Below are 25187 nucleotides of genomic sequence, written 5' to 3' on the forward strand. Positions count from 1 at the left end.
ATTCAGTTAAGCATCTGCCTTCGCTCAGGTCATGATCCCAGGATCCTACTCAGCAGGGAGTTTGCTTGTCCAGCTCCCTCTGCCCCTCCCCCTCCAGGCTCCAGCTCTCTCTCTCTCAAATAAATAAAATTTTTTAAAAATAAAAAAACTGGGGTGCCTGGGTGGCTCAGCCGTTAAGCGTCTGCCTTCAGCTCAGGTCGTGATCCCAGGACCCTGGGATCAAGCCCCGCATCAGGCTCCCTGCTCGGCGGGAAGCCTGCTTCTCCCTCTCACACTCCCCTTGTGTTCCCTCTTTTCGCTCTCTCTGTGTCAAATAAATAAATAAAATCTTTAAAAAAGAAAAGAAAAAAAGAAAAATCAACTTGGGTTTTGATCCAAGACTGGAAATCAGTGCCACTGTGAGAACGAGCACGACTGAGGTAGAAGACAGGGATCAACGAACAGGAATAAAAAGGGCCACAGTTTTAAGAGGCCTGTCTGCCCTATATTTTCTGCAAACAAAATGCTGAGAAAATGTAATGGCTTTGTTCTCTTTTTGGAAATTCCAGGTGAGATTTTTCCTCCTTCCCTTACTAAGGACCATGAATTTTTCTGGATTCACCACCTAGCTCACTACTCGCTTAGGCACTCTTCCTTCCTCATGACCAACCTACTTAATACCTCAAGTTCTTCCTAAGATCCTTTTCCGTAACATTTAATTGTGAATGAGTTTCTCAGGGTCTAAGAAATATTCCACTCAACTTTTTTCCCTTCCTTTCACCTCCCACTTTTAATAAACTGAATCTGATATTGGAACGTTCTCTTTTTTCCTGAATCTATTCCAAGTACTTGAAATAAATTAGTCTTGGGGTGCCTGGGTGCCTTAGTCAGTTAAGGGTCCACCGTCTCTTGATTTTGGCTCAGGTCATGATCTTGGGATTGTGAGAACAAGCCCCCATTGGGTTCCGCGCTCAGGGGGAGTCTTCTTGAGATCCTCTTTCCCTCTCCCTCTGCCCCTCCCCACCTTTTTTCTCTCTCTCTCCCTCTCAATAAATAAATAGGTTTTTCTGTTACACTTTTCATCATGGAAAGGAAATGCCTCTTGCTGTTGACTGAATTTCTGTGTCCCCCTCAAAATCCGTATGTTGAAATCTAACCCCCAAGGTGATGGTATTTGGAAGTGGGGCCTTTGGTGGAACCCTCATAAATGGGATTAGTGCCATATATACATATATTTTTTTTTCTTCTTTTAAATGATCTCTATGCCTAACACTGGGCTCAAACTCACAACCCCGAGATCAAGAGTCACATGCTCTACCAACTGAGCCAGTCAAGCGCCCCAGATTAGTGCTCTTATAAAAGCAGCCCAAGAATGCTCCTTCACCCCTTCCACTATGGGAGGTTACAGAGAGAAGACTTTGGTCTGTGAAGAAATGGGCTCTCACCAGGCAGTGAATTTGCCAGCACCATGATCTCAGACTTCCCAGCCTCCAGAACTGTGAGAAATAAAATTTTGTTGTTTAGAAGCCACCCAGGTCTCCAGGATTTTGTCAGAGCAGCCCAAACAGACTATACACCTCCACCCCAATTCTCTTTTGGCTACGTACTGAGCACCCTCCTTTCCCTTTAATTCCTTTCTTTCTTTTTTTTTTCTAGCATGAACCCCCAATGCGAGGCTCGATCTCACAACCTTGAGTGAGATCATGACTGAGCCAAAACCAAGAGTCGGACACTTAATTGACTGAGCCACCCCGGCACCCCTAATTCCTTTCTAATCTAGACTCTGGTGCATAATTTTCTCATTTCTTCCTTACTTTTCCAATTATTCCTTTACTGGCATTAAGAGACACCTTTTCTATCATCTTCTCATGAGCTTTTTTGAAAACTACAGTAAGTTCTATTGCCATTTATGGCTTTATCATTTACATTACTACCATTTCCAAGATTTACTTAAACTCATTTCCCTTTTACTACCCTTCTACTACATTTTCATAGTCCTCAGAATTCGTAATTAGTTCCTGGGAGATAAAAATTATCAACGTAAAGTCTTTTGTATTCCCTGTCCTCTCAAATTTGCAATACTTTTTCATATTCAAGGCATCCCCAAAATTATTCCTCCAGGATTCATTACAGCTTTTCTTGATTAATTAAGAAAACACGCCTCCTGGGGCGCCTGGGTGGCACAGCAGTTAAGCGTCTGCCTTCAGCTCAGGGCGTGATCCCGGCATTCTGGAATCGAGCCCCGCATCAGGCTCCTCCACTGGGAGCCTGCTTCTTCCTCTCCCACTCCCCCTGCTTGTGTTCCCTCTCTTGCTGGCTGTCTCTATCTCTGTCGAATAAATAAATAAAATCTTAAAAAAAAAAAAAAAGAGGTCATGTGGCCTTCTTTAAAAAAAAAACACGCCTCCTTCAAACATTATGTTATATATCTCAAATGTAAGATTCTCAAAAATCTAAGAAACCCCACTCATAACATGAATGCTTACTATCCAAATGAAATAATAACCAATGAGATAATATAATAGTCAATGATTTTCCAGTGGCATTGCATTAAAACACACACACAAGATTAAGGCAAAAACTAAAATAAAGTTCTTATTTTCTCAATCTCTCTTCAGTTTATCTTTTGCTTATGGCTAGGTGGAATGGTTCAGGAACCTACATAAAACCGAGTGAAGAAGAAAATGTTTTTATTAATCACAACACAAAACTGACATGACATCCCATTTGGATTGAACCAGGATAAATAATGCTGTTATAAAATTTACACTCTTCACATCCATTTCAGAGGAAAATATTACATTATTAGGGCTCTTCTAGAAGGGTCTTATGGAATGATTTCAGTAAACCTTTTGTTTTTCAATAGTAAATAGCAACATATATTCTCAAACTGTGCTAAAAAGTAGTTAGAAAGGCAACTATAAAATCCATAATGATAACTGGCAGGATTAGGACTATTCAGTTAAACATTAAGAATCACATTCCAATTTTAGCTGTTACATCAATGCACCTTTTTTATTGGTAAGGCGATAGGGGAGCCACAATGATTAGCTCAAGTTTCTTCAGTAATAGACACTTGCTTCATCAAGATTCAAATGAGTTTCCTTTCCCAATTTTGCTCTTTCAGAGCAGAAACAAATAGGCTTTGTCTTTTGTACAAAAGGAGGCTAATATTTTGAAATCCAGCTGTCATAATCTTCTAACTCATAATTTAAAAGGGGAATTAATTATTATTAGGACTAAGTCTATGAAATACTTCCAGTTTTTAAAATAACAAGCCTTCTGAGTAACTCCTTGAACGTACCTTTCCATGTTGGTACATGACTTGATAAACATAACACGTGTGATCTGCATTGTGGTAATTCTTCTATCAGCTACATTTTGCCCTCAGTAAGGGTTAGAGTTGTGGTTTCAAACGATTTCTACACAGAAAGCATTTTTAACTAAGTTTCCTTTTCACTGAACGGAGATTTTTTTTTCACTTATGTGCCTGAGGAAGGCAATTTAAACATACACATATATACACTTGCATACCTATGTGTGTGTATATATGGTTTTTTAAGTACGTTACTTTTACCATTAGAATAAAACTAGACTACAGGGAGAAGTCTGTGAGGACAGGCCGGTGTTCCTTACGGCTCCCGGTCTAGGCTGAGGAGGGCAGGTACAGTTCGCTGAAGGATGTGATGAGGCTGTAGTAGGTCTTCTCATCGTCCGTCAGCCCCGCGTTGCCGGGTCTCACCACCACAGCGACGTGCACATCCGCTTCCTCGGCAGCGCTGGCCTCTATGAGAATCCAAGTACATGTCAGAAACATCAGCATGTGATGCCTGAGATTTGCTTCAAAGTAATCGGGGGCATGTGGGGAAGGAAAAACAAGTTTGGCCCCGATTTGATCATTGTTGAAGCTAGAAGATGGGCACATGGGGGTCTGAGTATGTTATTCTTTCTTTTACGTAAATGTAATACTGCCATAATTAAAAATGTTTAAAAATACATGACTGTACCTGACAGACTAGAATGGTCTAGACTTCCCTGTCCTGGTATATAGTGTATTATGTATCCTAGATGTCTGAGCTTTTATTAAGTAGTTATGAATGCAGAAGGAAAGAGCCATGTTCTGTCCATGACTTTCCTCCATTCCCTCTCATCAGTCCCACAGAAAACTGAGTGTTTCCCAAAAGTCAGGCTGTCAGTAATAAAACCAGTTAGGTAGAGATGGGACAAATGGAAGCCCGTGATCCAATCAGGCCAAAACTCCTGCTGTCACATCAGGAGCCCAAATATGTCCTACCCCCTGGCCAGCCTCCCCATCTTTTTTGCCTGGCAAATTTCTACTCTTCAAAATTCAGCTCAAATATCTTGCCTTCCAGAACTACTGCCCTGTGCTCCTTTAACGCTCTGTGTTTAGCTCTATCACCACTAAATGAATTGACATGTTATGATCTGTTGTCTCTCTTCTTGTTAGACTGTGAGCGCCTTAAGATCAGTGACTGCATGGTAAAGGAAAAATAGGACTAGTAAAAAGAAACTAGGTAAGCCAGGTATACTAGGGGATAGCTCTAATATGCTTTGGGTTACATTCCTCTCTCCATGCTGTTTCCATGTGAAAGATAACGGCTAATATCTTATATTAGTTTAGCACTTACCATGTGCCAGGTGCTCTTCTAGGAACAGACCTATATGAACAAAACAAAGCTCCTGCCTTCACGGAGCTCCCATTCTCATTTAAATCTTCACAACAACCCTGAGGTAGTTAGTACTACTATCCCCATTCCACAGACATGGAAAGTGAGAGCTGGTGACTGGTAGAGCTAAAGTCTGAGAGCGTGAGCCTTACTCTCCGGTCTGTGGTCTAGAACAAGGGCGAGCAAATGATGACCTGCCACGGTGCTTTTGTAAATAAAATGTTATCAGAACACAGTCGTGCCCATTCACTTGTGTATTGCCTATGGCTGCTTTCACTACCAGGACAGAGTTTAAGAGTGTGACAGAGACTGCAGGGCCTGCAAAGCCTAAAATACACTATGTAGCCTTTTACAGAACAAGCTTGCCAACTTCTGCTCTAGAGCAATACTATTCCAAATGTGCCCTATGGACTTGTAGCAGGGGAATCACTGGCAAGCTGGTTAGAAATGCAGATCTCTGGGGCGCCTGGGTAGCTCAGTCAGTTAAGCATTCGATTCTTGATTTCGGCTCAGGTCATAATAGGGTCATGGGATTGAGCACCACATCAGGCTCTGCACTCAGCAGGGAGTCTGCTTGAGATTCTCTCTCCCTCTGCTCCTCCCCCTTCCCACCCTCCGCCCCCAGCATGCTCTCTCTCTCTCTCTGAATAAATAAAATCTTTAAAAAAACAAAACAAAAAAAGAAACAGAGAATCTCAACTCCCCAACATGGAACTACTGAATTAGGATCTGCGATTTAACACATGACTTCTCAGCACAGAAGTTAAGTTTTGATCAGAAGTTTCGAGGAAAAAAGACTGGCAAGAGAGGAGGCATTCTGCGCAGACATGAAATACACATACAAATACTGGAAGAATGGAGCAAGTGAGTGTAGGAGACAGGACACAGGTCAGATGTGGTATATTTGAACAGAAAGAGCAAAACGGCAAAGAATCTGACACATGTTCTATGGCGTTTAGATCTGGTGTCGTAAGAAACCTCAGTGGCTTCCCAACCTTTGGAAAACAGTCGCATCATCCGAATGGGTTAAAGGGCAATAGTGCCAAGAGAGATACGAAGTTCCCAGAGACAGTAAATGGGGCAGAGCGGTCTCTTCCACCTACCCACCTCAAGAGTCTAGCTTCTCTTCCTGTAAAAGGGCTGTCACCGTTCCAGAGCAAACGAAGTGCTAACCCATCCCCTCGTCATGTGGCAACGCCTTCCTCCAGGTAAACTCTGCAGGCGCCATTCCCCTCATCCCTAGTCCCTAGCCTGACTGCCTCAAGCACAGCTTTCCTCTTGACTAGCCACCCACCATCCCAACTGAGTTTAGCTATCGTGATCCACGTGGGAGCTGACACTAGCTAGCGGCTTTGCACATTCAGCCTCTTACCTGGGCCACCACCGGGCAAGTGCTGTCCCTAAGAATCTATTTACCCTGCTGGCATAATACTGACTTAAAACCCTGGACCTCCCTCCTTTTCTCCAAGAGGAAAAAGTCTTTTGGATCTCTCTTTCATACTTGGATGTTATTTGGGATATCAACTTAGTCTTCCATTCTGCCTTGGCAATGGCGTCTGGGCATGTGGTACCAAAAACACAGGATCAGAAATAATAGAAAAGAACAAGGCAAGCAGCCAGCTGCGTGGCCCCATCCCAGCTACACATGAGCCCAGTTCTGGCCCTACTGCCTAAATGGGTGTGCAGCTGGCAGAAGATGAGGGACAAGAACAAAACCTCTGTGCAGAGACCTTGGAGAAAGCCAATTTTGTTTTGAGGCTGATTTGGGGATTATCTCTATTCGCTAAAGTTAAGAATAGCTTCTGGGACTGCAGCCCAAAGAAATGGCTTAAGTGAAAAGAGAAAGACATAAAATTATAGATGTACTATGGTAACAACTAGAAAAAAAATGTGGCTAAAGGTGAGAATATGAAGAACCTGTACGTGATCTTACCAGAGCAGGGATTATAATTAATAGTAACCAAACCGTGAGGAATGGGGTGAAGACCTGGGGATCACAACACATTCAATCCCAGAATACTCGGGACAGGTTGGTTATGTGGGGAGCTCCAGCCACAAAGCAGTTCTCTAATTCTTAGCCTGCAGAAACTTATCATCCAAAGTGCTAGGAAATTAAACAGAGGGTAAAACCACAGACTTGCATCTCCACCAGCCCCTTTCATATGAATGATGACAGAAAAGCAGTTCACAGATTAACGCAGCTAACCTCAGCAGAGCAAGGCCTATCTCCTTTCCATAAGGAAAAAAACAAAGTAAAAGGTCTTCAAATTATCCTTCCGCACAGGGCCTGCTGTGTTTCACACCCTTAACCTACAGAGACGGTAAAGCAAGCTCCTCTGATACTCCAAGCCCCCAGAAGCCATTCACAAGGGAGGGTAGATCAAAGCTTTGAACTGGCCAAAGTTTCTATAAGGAAATAAGACAGGCAAATATTTACAGTCCAGGGTAGAGACCAGGTGAAATGGCTTTGTCAAGGCTGATGCTCGCCAATGGTTACGTTTACGTGGCCTGGCTACCTAGTTACACAGGGAACCCTGAAGCAGTGTGCCCGTGCATCTTGTCTGTCTGTTCCTCTCCTTCAGTGCGGTCCGAAAGTAAATGTCAAGTTTTCCAGGATGTAGAAAACCGAGACAACAGTTTGTAGAAACCCTTGGACTCTGAAGCTGACCCAAGCCAAGACACGTACGACACGTTATCTGCTGTTTCCAAACTCAAGACAACAAATGGCTGTGACGTGGCACCATCTACCCAGATCAGAACTTTCAGTCTACATTCACCAAGGCCAGAAATTTAATGAAGACATTAACGATTACTAAATGTCTACTGTATGTCAGTTAAAATTAACTCCTTCTTTCTCTAGAAAACATTATTATAACTTTTTGAAAGCATTACATGATCTATGCTGGTTAAGTTTTTTTTTTTTTTTTTTTAAGATTTTATTTATTTATTTGACAGAGAGAGACAGCGAGAGAGGGAACACAAGCAGGCGGAATGGGAGTAGGGGTGGGAGAAGCAGGCTATCTGCTGAGCAGGGAGCCCGATGCGGGGCTCAATCCCAGGACCCTGGGATCACGCCCTGAGCCGAAGGCAGATGCTTAACGACTTAGCCACCCAGGCACCCCTAGATTTTTTTTTAAACAACTTAGCAAATCAGTACTTGCTTATATACCCCTAACTCTTGCCTAACACAACAGACCAAAAGCTCAAAGGTCAGCAGCAGAGAAAGAATGCAGTTCACACACACTACCTCTGATAAGATACCCTTTCAGCATCTTGGATTTGCTTTTGGGTTCCTATCTTGGAAAGTCCCAGTGGGTAGGTGAGACTCTAGTTCCACGACACGATAGGAAGGGCCAGAGGGAGGGAGACGGCCTACAGACTCCAAGGGGCCCAGGACTCACATGGAGCCAACCAGGCAAGAGAGCACCCAGCCCTCCTAAATGCCCTTCCCCAGCCTGCCGGCCCAGACATAGTATGTCAGGGCAGCCGCACAGTACACAAAAGTCCTGCTCTGGGGTAGATGGAAGGTGAAACTTATGATCCAAGGTAAGCAGAAGGAACACAATTACAAAGAACTGCCCTCAAATACAGGTGCAATTATAAACACACCAAAAGTAGGCCCCCTGGGAGATGCACAAACTCTAAGGACGATGAGCATGCAATCCAAACCTGGAGCCACGTGGGTGAGTGTGGGAAAGCCTTACCAAGCAGAGGCTTTCAGAGGAGAACCAGAGCCCAACCTTCTGCCAGCACCCACTACCTCTTCACCGGCTGCTGCTTGTTTCCTCATTCACTACAGTTTCCTGCTGTAATTCTCTAGAAGATCTACATTCTTACACAGGAGCTGGAGTGTGAGTTTTACATTTGGTCAAAAGTGCTCCTGAACTCACTTAAATTACCGATACGGTACAGTGTATACTGTTACACGCATTCAATCCTTAAAGTAATAATGCATCTGCTAACGTACCATATAAAGTAAAGAGGGCCATGCTGGGTAAAAAAGATGTCTAGCTTTCAACAGGTGAATCACGCGCAACAAGGCCAGAGGTTCAGAGCATGAGGGGTGCCTGGGGACTGAGATCACCTGCGGGCAGGTGGAGAGGAAGCCCCTACTCACCTTGGGGCAGGGCTCATCAACTGCAACAGCAAAGAGGCAAAAGTGAGTTCTCCTTCCCTGTAGCTTTTTGTTTCTTTTTTGGTTTTTAGCTCATGTCATTGCTATTAAATACACATGATCAGGGCCACTAGAACTTTATGTCCCTAACTAACCATGCACCTACCCTCCTACCCTTGCCACCCATGCTCCTTCCCACAATGACACCCCTTAAACTGTCCTTTGTTATCTTACCATTTCGTCTGTGTGTGTGTACAAAAGGATGGGTGGGGAACCATGGATAAGAGTTACAGTGAGATCTAGTCCTTCCAGTGCCACCTGCCCACACACTACCCCCAAGGATGGGGAAATGGAGAAAAACATGGACCAGCTGGTTCACGGTTTCTTTTTATAAACCTGTTTCATTTTTCAAGGGTCCACATACACTTTCTTTATAGAGGCCATGTGTTTGCAGGGCCAGACTCAGCACCTACCCTGGAGGATACGATATAAGGAGTCAGGTTACTCACCTAGAGTAACATCTGTCAGAAACAAGATGTTGTTGGTTGAGCACCCAATGCTGCTTGCAATCTTTCGGTAACTCTCACTCTCCACTTTGTGTCCAATCTTGGTATCAAAGTGCCCATCAACGAGCTGCACACAGGGAAAGAAAAGACTGATGTTATAAATACACTTGCAATGTGACCCCTTGGTCTCTCCTCCATCCGCTCTGAAATATGTAACAATCATAGTGATTTTGTCCCTTCAATAAATAATCCCTGAAAATCTACTTGAGAGGACTTTATGCAGGCTACAGAAAATAAAGTAAGATTTTAAAGAAATAAACATTTAGAAGAAAACTACCAATTCAATATATATAAAATCATGTTATAATTTATTTGGTTTTCTTTGATTAGCATTAATTTTATATCCATAATCTTTTAAAATATACATGCCCGACTTTCTATCCTTAAAACCCTATTTACACTCAAATTACTTACTGGGCTGGGTTTCACTCCCAATGACAGGTCCTGAACATTGTCCTTTTGATCCCCAAATGAACAGATTTCTCTAATCTGCCTCATTAGTAAGCTGCTACTTAACTGTCTCGCTCTGCTGCTGACCTTTGAGCTTTTGGTCTGTTTTGTTAGGCAAGAGCTAGAGGTATATAAGCAAGTACGTTTTTACCACTGAATTCAGTAACTACTGTGTATTATCTACTATCACCTTACTGTCTGTTCCATCAGAGAGAACAAAAGAGTAGTTTACATCTGTATTTCAGAGGAGGTACACGTTATCTGTATACCCATACTTAAAGGGTTTTATTCTTGACTTAATATTTGATTTAAACTAAGATAAAACACAGGACAGTACTAAAATGAGAATAGGACATCTCCAAAGCCAAAGTGTTCTATGTGCATGGTAGAGGCTCAATAAATATTTATTTAAAAGACAGGTGGCTGAGTGACCTGCATATCACTAAGTTCAGCCAGTATTCAGTTAGTTGGCATTTCTTTTTAAAGTCCTAAACGCCTGCTCTTTTCCCAGTGCCCGCCCCGTCCTCCAGATGGCGCAGGGATGGTGGGACAGAGGGGCTGGCAAGAATTTTCTCATCTAAGAAGAAAGGGAACAGGTGGCCTTAACATTACATCATCGTTTAATAACACACCCAGTTCTCTTACAGAAGAATGAGGGTTCTGCTAAAATAAAATCCATTCTCTCTCCAAAGTGCCAGAAACAAATGACTCTACCCTGCGCTCTGCTTTGTTATAGAAGTGTTCGTGAGCATGCGTTCGGATGGGGCATGTGCCACTCCTGTACTGTTCACCTGCTACTTGAAACCAGCAAAAGAACGGGGCCATCAGTTTCGTCTAAGCTGACAATTATCTAATGTTGGCAAGACAGCTGATTTCCAAGCCAGCTCATATCTTATTACTTGTATTACATATCCATATATATATTCCTGACCACCACCACCCCCATCCCAGACCTGCCAATGCAGATTTGCTAGGAAGCACGGCCCAGGGCTCTATGCTTTTAACAAACTCCCCTGGTGATCCTTATTCACAACAGCTTAAGAATCTCTGGTGCCAAGACTGATACAACAGAAAACATTTCACCCTTCCCTGGAATGCATTCCCAGCTTATCCACTTCCCTTTACCACCTGCTTAGCATATGCATGCAGTGATCGGAATGTTGATTTAGCTTGTAACTGTAGGATATTCCTTTAAAATTCATTATTTCATGCTTTGATAGTGTCAGAAAAACAGAGTAATCAGGTAACCTACCTCGAGAATATCTCCCTCTGTAGAATGCCCAAATAATAGCTTCTGGGCCTCTACACTCCCTGAAGAATAGATATACACCTTCATTCCAGCCTCTCTCCATTTCCGGACCGCTGGAACTACATCTTCGAAGAACCTAGAAGAAAGACCATCAGGTTCAAATGCGGGAACATGTTATCGTGCCTGATGAAAACCAGTCAAAATAGCTGTAACGAGCTTCTTTTGTTTGAGCCCAAAGGGTCGCCGTGAGAAGCACCTCCAAGAGACTGCAGACTCCTGCTGAGCTGACAAGCCTGTCACTGGAGTTCCAGGACCACAGCGGACTAGAAGCAACAATCCAGGTGGCGAGAACAGTTTCTGACAGGCAGCCACACGAACAACAGTAAAAAGTGATTACAAAGAAGGGATGAAATAATAAAGTGCTTTTTTAAATTCCCAAGGCTCTCAAAAAAGCAAGTAACAATTATGTAATCTTCAATGTAATTCATGACAAGAGATTAAATTATGTCCGGTGTGCCTTCAGAAAGCATGGAAATGGCTTTAAAAAGATTTGCTCCCAAACAATTACAAGAAAAACATTTGAGGATTCAAAGCTATTCATATGTGACTAGCTAGAAAACGGAACTCCATTTCTTAAGAACTAAGAAAACCTAAAGTTTTAAAATATAGAAAAAAATCACATAACAATCAGTTAAGAGACCTGTTCCATCTCACATCAGCTAATCAGCAAACAGTGTCTAGCTTTTCTGATTCCTGACACTAAGTCCTTCTTCCCAGTTCTACTATTCAGTGGTGGAATTATCACAGAAATAGGTGAAAAGAGAAGCACAAGGAACTTGGAACGTGGAACCCGTCATCTTTAAAAGATTAACTGGAAAATGTCAGGGAAGTCTCCTACTGGATGAAACAGTTTAACAGATTACACTAATTGAAGGAAAGAGATCAACTAGTTTGAAACCAGCACACAGAACTGTGGGTTACGTTGTGTGCTATTTTGCGATCGCAGAGACAGGATTTCTCTACATTCAATTTGTAGATTGTTATTGCTCCAATTCAGGGCTTAGAAATCTAAGATAACTTATTTCAAGTACCTGGGTTTATAATTAAGGAAACCAGTCCAAGAGAAGGAAAGACTAACTATAATTAGTTCGAGTATCCTCTCTCAGCTCCGCTCTTTAGTGTTTTATATAGTGAACTAGCAGCTGTTCCCAGAGGATTGGCCTATCCTAAAATTCTAATGCATCCTTTAAAAAGTGGAAGTCCCCTGGGGTGCCTGGGTGGCTCAGTCAGTTAAAGTTAAGCATCTGACTTTGGCTCAGGTGATGATCTCTGGGTCCTGGGATAAGCCCAGAGTCAGGCTCCTTGCTCAGCGGGGAGTCTGCTTCTCCTCTCCCTTTGCCCTGCACACGCTCTCTCTCAAAGAAATAAAATCTTTAAAAAAATATATTAAAAAGTGGAAGCCCCTTGTAAAGTACATAAATAAAGGAATGGCATTTCATTCGACAGAAAAACAGAAGAAATATAGCAACTAGAAGAAGTCCTGGATCTCAGGGTGTACATCAGGCAATGGCCTAAAATCCTTAGTGGCAGTGTCTTACTAAGAATTTCTTAGCAGGGTGCCTGGCTAGCTCAGTCAGTAGAGTATGCAACTCTTGATCTCAGGGTTATAAGTTTGAACACCAAGTTGGATGTAGAGATTACTTACTTAAAAATAAAATCTTAAAAAAAAAAAAAGGATTCCTTAGCAACACAAGACTCACGAGTGTCCTTCGGCAGGAAGGCTTTCAGGAACACCACAGCCCAGACTGTGGAAGTTGCTGTATCAGCACAGGACACAGCAGTACTGCTCCCACTCTGAGTAATACCAAAATGACACGTAAATTAATCTCACAGCATTCTTCCTTCTCTAGCAGAGCAGAAAGCAGGTAACCTAACAGTCTTGAGAAGGAGCCCGGACAGTGCTGTCTGCTAAAGATCAAATATGCCCAAGCTCAAAGAAGTCACTATTTTCTAGGAAGCTGTTTTAAACTGGGGTACAAGTCCTCAACCATCCCGCAAAGCCAGCCATGCTGCTCTGGGGAACTTAGCTGGGTGGAATGCTTTATCCTGGCTTTGAAAAAACAAAACAAACGCTTGTTAAAATAAAAAGAATGCTGGGCGCCTGGGTGGCTCAGTTGGTTAAGCGTCTGCCCTCGGCTCAGGTCATGATTCTGTAGTCCTGGGATGGACCCCTGCATCAGGCTCCCCGGGAGCCTGCGTTTCCCTCTCCCTCTGCCCACCCTCCTCTTTCTCTCTCTTACACTCTCTCTCAAATAAATAAATAAAATCTTAGAAAAATAAAATAAAAAGAATGTTGATTTTATCTAGTTGACTAATCACACAACACTGTAAAGAGAGGACCAGTGGAAAAGGTACTAGGTTTCAGGGCTGGTGAAATGTTTCGAGTTCCTTCAGCAGTTACATACTCAGCTTTCATGCGCCCAGCTGCGAATGCCGCCCTCCACATGTGGCCCTGCAGCTGTTTCAGCGCCGTGGTCTTCCGGTCCAGAGACATCTGCCAGCACACGTTATCCACCACGGCCTGGATCATCTGCTGCGGGTCACCTCCTCCATGCCCAGATGCAGCAGGGATAGGAACAGCCCCATCCAGATGGGAATCCTCTTCAGCCTTTAAGTCATAAATAACATGAAGTTTGTTTCTTACTTATTTTAAAAAAGATCACTTGAAATGAGACCCAAAAACCCAGTGGACCAACTCTCTCCAACTACCACTGGCATCTAGCATTGTTACGAATTAAAGTATCTCACACTGTGGGGACTGATATGAATGATTCCTAAAGGAAAGTGGATTATAATTAATAAATGTGACACCTTTCCTATATTGCTAAAGCTGAAATTTAAATGGAGAGACATGTTGTACATGAGAAGAGAGACAGCATACAATGATAAAATGATATAGTGGGACCCAGTGTGTTGATTCACTTACAGGGATCAACACACCAGGACTTCACTTAAATCTGATCATTTCCTCTGCACTATAATGAACCAAGGAAGAAACAAAGAAAATGTCAACAAAATCCGTTTATGCCTGGAATTCAATGAAAAGAAGCTAGCAAAGCAATATCTGGGGTTGGTTCTTTCTCAGTATCTTGCAGTTTTCCTCATTTTGCCCAAAAAAACCTAACAGCTACTTAGAACAAGGACTCTGTGACGAAGTATATGTCCAATTTCTAAATACCAATGATGTATATACTACAAGGGGGAATGTGTAATTTCAGTAAGAACTGAGACAACAGAAAGCTTACGGGAGGGGAGTGTTTCAGACTAACCCAGAGTTATCTAGAACATTTAACAAACCCAAATACCCCATGGCCCAAAGGCTATATTTCCAATCCCAACTCCCAACCATTAAAACATTTCTAGAGCATTCCACATTATCTGATGCAGAACATGAAACAGAAAATAACTATCAGGGTTCACCCTGCAGAGTGTGTAAATCTTTGCCACAGAAGCAATTTGAAGAAGAAAACAAACAGGAGTTCTATAGCACAGAATGTGGAAGGAAAAACAGACTGTAAGCCGGGCAGAGAACAGAGCAGAACAGCATAGGAGATGAAGGCTGGGCGTACTGTGAGCGGGGCATGAGGTCTGCAGGGCTGCGTGGAGGTGAGGCCCCAGGAGCTCTGTGCAGGGGACAGCAGGGCTCCTGCCAGGAGGCAGAAGAGACTGGAGAGTCACTGAAAACATGAATGAAAAATGTGGTAAGATGGCACCAAAATCTCTTGCACACTACCCAGAAAAAGCTTAGTTTTAAAAATACATGACATTTTTATGCAATCGAAATGAATCCAGCGAGAGGGAACTGTAGAGACAATCAACTGCCATGATCTGGCCGTTTAATTATGTACTGTGAATTCCTAAGCAGGCAAGTCACCACAACGTCCATGCCCTGTGAATCCAGAGCGTTTTTTTTGCAGTATGTTCAGAGCACATCTGAGTCTCCAGGCATCCTCAATTCTCAGACACTTGGGAATGTGGAAGCAATGGGAGAGCAATGCCCCAACCTGTTTCCTCAAAAGACTGACATCCTGCTGGCACTCCTCTTCTTCCCAATGTGTCTGCAGATATTCTTTAACATTTTCTTTGATGTAAGGAAATAAAATGTCCTGGATAAACAAGTTAAAAAACAAACAAACAAGAATTAACTTTAGTCATTTGCATGAGATCAAGTTCTTCAACAGTCTCACCTTTGCTAACTGAAGCAAGTAAGCCACTGAAAACTACATGGAAAACATGAAAATTTCTGTTGTGGCTATAGGAGTGAAATAGAAACAAAGACCACGGAACAAATGAACTAGGTCAAGAGTCAGCCAACTATGGCCTGTGGGCCAAAGACAGTCTACCTCCTGTTTTTGTAAATGAAGATTTCTCTATTTTTGTTTTTTAAGTAAGCTCTATGCCCACTGTGGGGCTTGAATTCACAACCCAGAGATCAAGAGTCACATGCTCTACTAACTGAGCCATCCAGGCACTCCCTGTAAATGAAGTTTTACTTGAAACAGCCACACTCATTCACTTATGGCGTCAGCAGCTACTCTGAGGCCACAATGGTAGAGTGGAGTACTTGTAACCAAGATCATATGGTCCGCAAAGTCTAAACACTTACTGTTCAGCCCTTTACAGGAAGAGTTGCTGACTCCTGAACTAGATGGCTAGACCACAGGTCCGTGAGGGCAGGGATCCTTGCTCATAGCTGTATCGCTGATACACACATAGTACTTGGCTCTTGTACACAACTCAAATATATGCTGAAAGAGTGGTGTCCCTACATGACAAATGCTTAAAAACAAACAAACAAACTGATCACCATGATTCTTTCTTGGTAATCAGACTCCTTACACAACTCCCTAGAAGGCAGTGATGGGCAAGACAATTCAAAGATAAATACCCTGTCAGTAATCCGTACATCGGCAAGGTGATTTCTCTTAGGTCAAAATTTTTGTGTACTTACAATTGAGCATATGTACCTTTTCAAATCAAATGTGGCACATTCGATAATTTTTTTTAGTGTCTACTAGTGGGGCATGGAAAAGGAAATTGAAAAGATAAATACATCAGAGTCCCTTTTCTCAATAAGCTTAAGAATCTAGTGGGGAGACAGGAGGATGGCAGCCAAACAAGACTTGCAACACGGTGCAGTGGGTCAGACAAGCCAAGCAAGAGCACAATGCTGTACAAATCCAGAGTGACGACTATGCAACAGTCTTAGCAATTACCCATCTAAAAAACCCAGAAAATGGATATATGCCAGGAGTGTAGACCCCAAGTATACAACTCAGAGGAGCTCTTATATTTTAAGGAAAATTCTATAATCACGTGGAACTCAAGAAATCTATTTAGGGACGCCTGGGTGGCTCAGTCAGTTAGGCATCTGCCTTCAGCTCAGGTTGTGATCCCAGGGTCTTGGGATGGAGTCCTGCATCGGGCTCCTTGCTCAGCGGGGAGCCTGCTTCTCCCTCCGCCTGCTGCTCCCCTTCCTTATGTTCTTTCTCTCTCTGACAAATAAATAACTAAAATCTTAAAAAAAAAGAGTCCATTTAAACTCATTCCCTCATTTATTTATTCAAGTATTTACTGACTGCCCTTTATAACTTCCAGTTATGAAATAAATAAGTCACAGGGATATAAAGTACAGCATAGGGAATACAAGAACACTGTGATAACTTCGTATGGTTAGGGACGGTAATTAAGCTTATTGTGGTCATCATTTCCTAATGTATATAAATGCCCAACCACTACGCTGCACACCTGAAACTTAATATAATACCATGTGTCAACTAGATTTCACCAAAAACGATAAATAGTAGAGCTGAAGCATTTACCTCTCTTCATAACACGTTATTCAAATTTCACCAGCCCGAGTAAAAATAAAGAAGTTATTCAAATCTGCTTGTTCTCATGTGGCATTCCAGTAAGCAGTGGATCATTCAGCAGATTCAAAAGCATACAGTGTAATCAAGCAAACTGTTCGGCGTACTTGACAGAACAGCCTTGTTTAAGCACAATAAAAACTCATTCCTGATCTCAAAGAAGGAAAACGAAGAGCCGAGACTGACAGCCTGCTTTTTCTGCAAGATATTCCTTTTACCATACTGATATACTTCCGCTTTTCTTTAAAGACTTGGTTTTCCCAAAGTGTCCTACATCATGCCTCTCCTTATCCTGCCTTTCACGTACTTATCTCTTCCCCACTCAGGCACTGTGGTAGGACTGCAAGCTGGCCTCCCCACTCCAGAACGCTCTCTGAGAAGACAGAAAACCTGAAGGTTTTATGCACACACATCCAGTCCTTTCCTAGCCATGTACCACAGACAAACTCTACTACATGTGCGCAAAGAAGAAAGTAAAAAAATGTTTATTGCAGTAGTGGGTGTAACAACAAAACCAATGGAAGCAACTAAATCTTCATCAGCTAGAGAACAGATAAACTCAGGTATATTCCTTCATACTCTAAAACAACATATAGCAGTTAAAAATCAGTGTACTGAAATTATAAACATAAATATAAACTCTAACATATAAATAAAACTCTAACACAAAATGAGAGGTACTCAAGAGTCTCAGTTATATCTGTAATGTTTTAAGATCTGAAACAAAATTGTATAAAATCTAATGAGCTTTGTGGTGGTGCATGGTCATTACATTAATCCTTATTCTTCCTTATTTTAAATGTTTTACAATTAAAAAACAAGTCAACTTTGATCCCTCATCCTCTACCTGCTTCTTTCTCACTTGGTCATCCTCCCCTAATGTTCTGTCTCCATTATTCCCCAGTTCTCACACAACTGGAAACATTCCTGGGGGAAACTATTGGTTAGATTCAGGGCCTCCCAGTAACTGAAAAGTTGAAGTGCTGAAAAGGCATAAAAACAGATGCAGTGCTGTACTACTTTGTGCGTCACAAAGCCCAATTTCCTAACCCAGCTTCACTGATCCCAAGAATAATTTATGAAGAGCCTGTGAATCCTGGGAGCCCAAGTCCTTAACCTCTGTCTTTTACTGCTATGTTCAACTTATCCTCTCTAAGCCTCGGTTTTCTCATCTGCTAAACGGGAATAATACCAAGCAAGGTCACTGCAGTAATTAGATAGATAGATAGGCCTGACCACTTATTATATTCTCCAGCACAAACATTTCAGCGGGCAAGGATCACCTTTGCCCAAAGTTTAGTGATAAATAATAGCAGAGAAGTTCCCAGAGGATAAATCACAAGCACAATGAACTCACACATTCAACTTTTACTGAGGACCTGCTGAGCGCCAGATACTTCTTTTTTTTTTTTTTTTTAAGATTATTTATTTATTTATTTGACAGAGATAGAGACAGCCAGCGAGAGAGGGAACACAAGCAGGGGGAGTGGGAGAGGAAGAAGCAGGCTCATAGCGGAGGAGCCTGATGTGGGGCTCGATCCCACAACGCCGGGATCACGCCCTGAGCCGAAGGCAGACGCTCAACCGCTGTGCCACCCAGGCGCCCCCAGATACTTCTGATAACAGTTACCAACCACAGCCTCTCTCCTCAGAGGACTCACGGAGGTAAAAGGTGCAAGGTTTCAAACAATTTTGAACTTTTAGGAGAAGCTTTAAGAGTTAGAGATTACTTCAGAATTCCTGATCATCCAATTTGCCCCTTTCCTCTAGATATGAAACTCCCCTCTGCACTGAGTAAACACACAAGCTAGGCAACGAAGGCAGAACTTAGCATATAACACGTGGAGTATCAAGACTCTGTGGGGTAGACATATTAGCAGACTTCTACCATATAAAGGCACATGGGGCAAATAACTAAATTATGAAGACTTTATCCTATTCTTTTAACATACTTTTTGAGCAACCTATTTTATAAAATAAATAAAATCCCTTCAAGTTGCTTATTTTTAAAAAGCCAGTAATTATATGAATGTTATGTGCTATGATAACATGTAAGAACGTTCTAAAAATAGACTTGGTAAACCTAGTGCTTATTGCCCAACACTGCCCACTGAACATTTTCGGGCTTTAAAAGTAATTCCAGAAATAACTGTGATGACAAATGTTTCAACTTCAGTCACAACCCATTTACGGGTAATTTCAGAATACTACAGTATGAAAAAAATGCTGCAATAAACCCAGGGTTCTATAAACATGTGAAATATTTTTAGTCCACCAGGCACCTAAGGGACTGTTATGGTTTAGTAGTACGCATAACAACAGGCCATAGAACTAAATAAGAGTATTTGTCTTTCAGGGGACTCTGACGAAGTTCCACTAAATGCGGGCGGGGATACTATGCAACTCCATGCAGCTCAATGGTAGCTTTCTGAAAGAGCTCCATTAAGGCTCCTTAAGGGCCACAACAGTTCTGAACATCTAATTAAAGAAGTTGCCTCATTAATGTTTAGAAGTCCAAATATGGATCTGCTTTACGGTCAAGTGGTTGTTTTAATAAAAAGGTCATAGAATCAATAAGAATAAAAGAGTCGCTTAACGTTTACTCAAGTCTCCTTTGAGGAAAATGGATAATAAAAAGGTAATGGGTAATACTTAGAGTATAGCTATTTAAGAAACTATTTTAAAAGCCTTCCAATGAACCACACAGTACAACTAATGATTTAAAGTATTTGAGAACTTAAAACTTTTTCAGCCAGGGGTGCCTGGCTGGCTCAGTCAGTAGAGCATGCAACTCTTAATCTCAGGGTTGTGAGTTCAAGCCCCACACTGGGCGTGGAGCCTACTTAAAACAAAAATAAAATAAGGAGCTCCTGGGTGTCTCAGTCGGTTAAGCGCCTGTCTTCGGTTCGGGTCATGATCCCGGGGTCCTGGGATTGGGCCCCACATCAGGCTCCCTGCTCAGTGGGGAGCCTGCTTCTCTCTCTGTCTCTGTCTGCTGCTTCCCCTGCTCATGCTCTCTCTCTCTGGTAAATAAATAAATAAAATCTTTAAAAATAAAATATTTAAAATAAATAAATAAATAAAACTTTTTCAGCCAGAAAATTAAACAACACAAAGGCAATAGTGGTGGACTACTATTTTTCTATTAATCTCAGAAGATAAAAAGCTAAGGAAAATTAAGTGGCTTGCTGGGTCTTAGAAACAAATCACATTTTCTAAATAAGAAATAAAACAGGTTTCAAATTTACAGCATAATCCCATTCTGGGGAATATCTAATGCACAGAACAAAATTGAGGGGAACAGGGCCATTTATAAAGGTTTCTGGTTTCTTGGTTTTTGTTTTGCTTTTTGGTTATCTATTTTCTTAAATGAGAGTGTATAATCTCTTTTAATTGAGATTATCATTGACATACATTAGTTTCAGGTGTACAACAGTGATTTGATAGATGCATATAATATTGTAGAATGATCACCATAATAAGCCTAGTTAACAACCATCACCACAAATTTTTTCTTGTGATGAGAACTTCTAAGACTACTTTCTTAGCAACCTTCAAATATTCAATAACAGTATCATTAACTAGTCACCATGCTGTACATTACCTCCCAGAACTTACTTATTTTATAACTGGAAGTTTGTACCTGCTTAAATACTTCCAACGATGGGAATTTACTACTTCATGGCAGTGGTCCATCTGTTAGACAGCTTCAGCACTTGTGGGATTAAAATTGCTCCTAAATAGGGGCGCCTGGGTGGCACAGCGGTTGGGCGTCTGCCTTCGGCTAAGGGCGTGATCCTGGCGTTATGGGATCGAGCCCCACATCAGGCTCTTCCGCTATGAGCCTGCTTCTTCCTCTCCCAACTCCCCCTACTTGTGTTCCCTCTCTCGCTGGCTGTCTCTATCTCTGTCAAATAAATAAATAAAATCTTTAAAAAAAAAAAAAATAAAATAAAATAAAATTGCTCCTAAATAGGGGCACCTGGGTGGCTGCTTCAGCATCTGCCTTCAGCTCAGGTCATGATCCCCGGGTCCCGGGATAGAGCCCCACATTGGGCTCCCTGCTCAGTGGGGAGTCTGCTTCTGCCTCTCCCTCAGCTCATGCTCTGTTTCTCTCTCTCAAATAAATAAAAAAAATCCTTAAAAAAAAAAAAAGTTTTAAAATTGTTCTTTAAATATCCTTCCTGAAGACCATACTAGGAACTACCAGAAGTTGGGTGCTCTCACTGCTACATGGGGCACAGGAGCTCAGAGATTTTAATTTTGGTGTCCCTATCTTCAATGGGGTAAGCAGGGATGTAACCATTCCCCCTTGAAAGCAGCAACCTTTAGGAATGAACATTAGATTTCATCATCTACATTCAAAATGAATTAATAAACGCACTACCAGATAAGAAAAACGTGTCTTCTAAATCCCACTGAGATTAAACTAATTAAAGAAAGATAAACTATAATCTAATTAATTGCAATGAATCATATCACACAAGGAAAGGTTATCGTTACAAGGGGCTAGTAGCTGGGATAAGGTTTAAAAAAGAGGCACAGGGACAGAGTATCAGTATCTCTGGAGTTTCCAAGAAGGAAACCTGATTGGTCTGAAGTCCTAGCCCCTAGCAGTGGAAGGGAAAGGAAAGAAATTGATAATTTTTTATATTTTTTTAGAGAGAGAGAGAGAAGAAGGAGGGGCAGAGAGATGGGGAAAGAATCTTAAACAGGTTCCATGCCCAGCTCGGAGCCCAATGCGGGGCTCGAGCTCATAACCTGAGATCGTGACCTGAGCTGAAATCAAGAGTCAGAGGCTAAACCGACTGAGCCACCCAGGTGCCCTGACAACTACCTTTTTGAATCCACCTGCCATTCCTGCAAAGTGACCCCTCCGAACACATGAAGAAACTGAGGTTCTAAAAGGTTTCATTGCTGATACAACGTAAAGGCAAGACTCAAATCTAGGCCTATCAAATCCCAATGGCTAGGCCTATCCAGCTCTGTAGATGGATGACTTTGGGGAGCACTATTCACTGGGATCACCGAACTCCCCAATCCTGATAGTCTCTACAGAAATTTCTAACAAAGATTTGGTTTCTTAGTACAAAATACATTTGTACTAAGAAAATGAGAGATTTCGGTTCACCTGGCAGTTCTGTAACATTTCTAATAAATAGTAGTAATAACACAATAATACAAGTAATAATACAAATAATACAAGTAGTAATAGTGGAAGTAACTGCCAACATTTACTGAGCCCTTACTTTTCCAGGCCCATCTCTATCCATAGTCAACCTTTAGTGACTTCATCTAATCTCAAGATTTTAAATACTATCTATAGCTGATGATCCTCAAAACCCATAGCTTTGGCATGGACCTTCTCCCTGAACCTACCTAGCACTCCAAATTTATTCAATGAATTAATGAATGGTCTTAATGATCTCATTTCAATTCTCATAATAACCTTATGAAACAGGTGCTATTATTCCATTTTACACAAGCACATAAAGGTTAAGTACAAATTAATAGACTATGGTAACGGTTTATCAATCAGATCTTTTTTTTTTATTTTAAGTTTGAAGAGCCAGATCCCAGAGCTTCATCATCCTGGTTGCAGGGATCTTATGAGCTTAACCGAACCTGTAATGACTTAGACCCACACAAGGCCCAGCCCAGGAGTCAGCCAGCCTCTTGGAGCATAGCATGTGAAGTGCCAAACACTGGCCTGACCATGGCTCCTCTCCAAAGTCCCACCCAGGTCCCACTGCTGTGATTACCACTAGTGTCCAAACTACATGCTTTAGTCTCTCTTTACTCAGGGAAGGGTGTCAGCTCCACACTTTTTAGACTTAAGAAAATGAATCATTGAGAAGAAAATCAAGTTAATGAACCCCTCATGTACACACTCAGAGGCAAAGAACCCTTTTCGGTATTAAAGACTTGTGTCTTTGGAAAGAAATCTGTGTTTCTGAAATAGAATCCCCTGGGAAGAGGTCCCGGGAGGCCCCATGAGGGCCTCTGAGGACAGGACTATTGACTATCCACACATTCTTTAGAAGGGTGATGGAGAACCGGGTACAACAGGCTCACAGGGAGTTGGCTTCTCCCCTCTCTGACTCCTACCTCCACCAAAACCAATTTTGAATATTAAATGAGTTAATAAATATGAAAATCAAAAGTATTACACAAAAATAAACTTTCACTATGAAAAGAATGCCTTTTTTCCTTCAGTGAAGGGGGAACAATGGGGTAGGCAATAAGAATGGAAAATTTTAAGAATCATCAGACAAGGAAAGACTTCTCAGAGCTCAATACAGAATGTCCTTAAAAAGTTTATCTGAGCAAAAAAACAAAACAAAAAACAAACAAAAAAAACCCCAAGTTTATCTGACCTAGATAGAGGCCTACCTACATATATTTAAAAAGTGAGGGCTATATATTATAACTGGTGCCTTTTGGGGAGTAGGTTGGACTACATTTCTTTCAATAATCTTAATTATTGCATGCATAGGAAAAAGTCAGAAGGAATATTCACCAAGTTCTTAATGGTCATCTCTGGGTGGCAGGAGCAAAAGGAGACATTCACTCTCTATATTATGTTCTTCTGTAATGTTTCCAATTTATAACAAGCATGAATTATTTTGAGGAAAAATCTGAGGAAAAAAACTTTCCTCTGTCCACAAAATAACAGACACAAATTTCCACAGCATGACATATTTAGCTTTTTAACTTAATTTTAATTGTTAATAAAATTTCTATTTTTCATGATTTTTTTTAAGTAAACTCTACCCAACTTGGGGCTCGAACTCACAACCCCGAGATCAACAGTTGCACACTCCTCCAACTGAGCCAGCCAAGGCACCCTTCTTCCATAGTTTTTAATGTCCATTTTTAGCTGATTTCTTCCTTTGGACTTCTAGGTTTTAGAAATGTTGGCTCAATGAAAATTCTAATATCACTCTCGAAACACTTCAGCTAAGTTGCATGCTGTTTAAATAAGATAAAGTAGCACCTTGAGGAAATTTGAAATAGCAAGGATAGCAGAGGCTAGGAGAAACCTAATCCCAACCCTGCCCATGCCCATTCTGGAATGCATCCAGAATCACCAAGCATTGGCTGAATGCCTTATACACCTTACGTGGTTCTGAATTTCTAGGTTTCACATTGTGTTGGGTCCCAATCAATTCATATGTACAGGTTAAGCTATATACTTACAGGCCATTACCCTAATAACCTACCAGGCTTTCCATCTTATAAGGAAATTACATAGTTGCTATTAAAATTTTAAAAAGGGGTGCCTGGGTGGTGCAGTTGGTTAAGCATCTGCCTTCAGCATAGCTTATGATCTCAGAGTCCTGGGATGGAGCCCGTGTCAGGCTCCCTGTTCAGAGGGGAGCCTGCTTCTCCCTCTCCCTTTCCTTCTCCCTCTTTCCCCCTGTGCCCCCCACCACCCCCACTCATGCACGCGCACACTCTCTCTCAAATACATAAATAAAGTATTTAAAAATACATAAATAAATAGGGGCGCCTAGGTGGCAGTTGGTTAAGCATCTGCCTTTGGCTCAGGTCATGATCCCAGGGTCCTGGGACAGAGTCCCAGGTCAGGCTCCCTGCTGAGCAGGGAGCCTGCTTCTCCCTCTCCTTCTCCCTCTTCCCTCTCCCCAGTCATGCTCTCTCTCTCTCTCTCTCCCTCTCAAATAAAGTCTTTAAAAAATAAATAAAAATAAATTAAATCAAAAAAAAAAAAAAGGCTTCAGTCTCTGTCCACAAGGAGCTCTCAGCACTGCTGAGAGACAGGACACAAATACAACCCCAAAGGCAGCATGTGCTGCAGTGGCAAACGCACGACCCTGCAAAAAGGGGAGAAGACTCGAAAATTCCTGCTTAAACAAAGCCCTCTTAGAGCAGAAGCAAGTCTTACCTCTCTATGCCCACAGCCTAGCCCAATAAATATTTTTTAGGTTAATGAGTACATGAAACCAACCTGTACTTGGAGGGAAAAAAAGTATTACCCTCCAAGCTGGAGGAACAGTGGTGACATGAAGGAGCATGACTGGACGGACATGTTCAGCTATAAGAAGTGCAACGGAATAGAGGGAAATTGGAAAAACCTGTTCACTGAAGTTCACGAGTTGAAACATTATCTCTTAGCCCACAGAAAACCACAAAGGAGTTCTACCGTGCAAAGACAACCTACTTATGGACTGTCCTCCTTACCAGGTTCCA

The 25187-nt window shown here is 41.9% G+C and overlaps 1 protein-coding gene across 3 annotated transcripts in view; it reads right to left on the reverse strand.

Moving 5' to 3' along the window:
- Nucleotides 1–2652: 2652 nt before the first annotated feature.
- ENOPH1 (enolase-phosphatase 1) overlaps nucleotides 2653–25187 on the reverse strand; it is a 31765-nt gene continuing 9230 nt past the window's right edge. For 2 of the 3 annotated variants that reach the window (XM_008693283.2, XM_008693284.2), the window contains exons 2-5: nucleotides 13512–13714; nucleotides 11050–11182; nucleotides 9291–9414; nucleotides 2653–3765 (exon numbers count right to left, since the gene is read on the reverse strand). In XM_008693283.2, the coding sequence (XP_008691505.1) occupies nucleotides 3626–3765; nucleotides 9291–9414; nucleotides 11050–11182; nucleotides 13512–13714 (600 nt within the window). In that variant the 3' untranslated portion in view covers nucleotides 2653–3625. Of the gene's footprint in view, nucleotides 3766–9290; nucleotides 9415–11049; nucleotides 11183–13511; nucleotides 13715–15110; nucleotides 15213–25187 lie in introns of all 3 variants that reach the window. The other variant, XM_008693282.2, reaches the window with a different exon arrangement.

The sequence above is a fragment of the Ursus maritimus genome, unplaced genomic scaffold, assembly GCF_017311325.1.
Source record: "Ursus maritimus isolate PB19 unplaced genomic scaffold, ASM1731132v1 scaffold_8, whole genome shotgun sequence".
Lineage (NCBI taxonomy): Eukaryota > Metazoa > Chordata > Mammalia > Carnivora > Ursidae > Ursus > Ursus maritimus.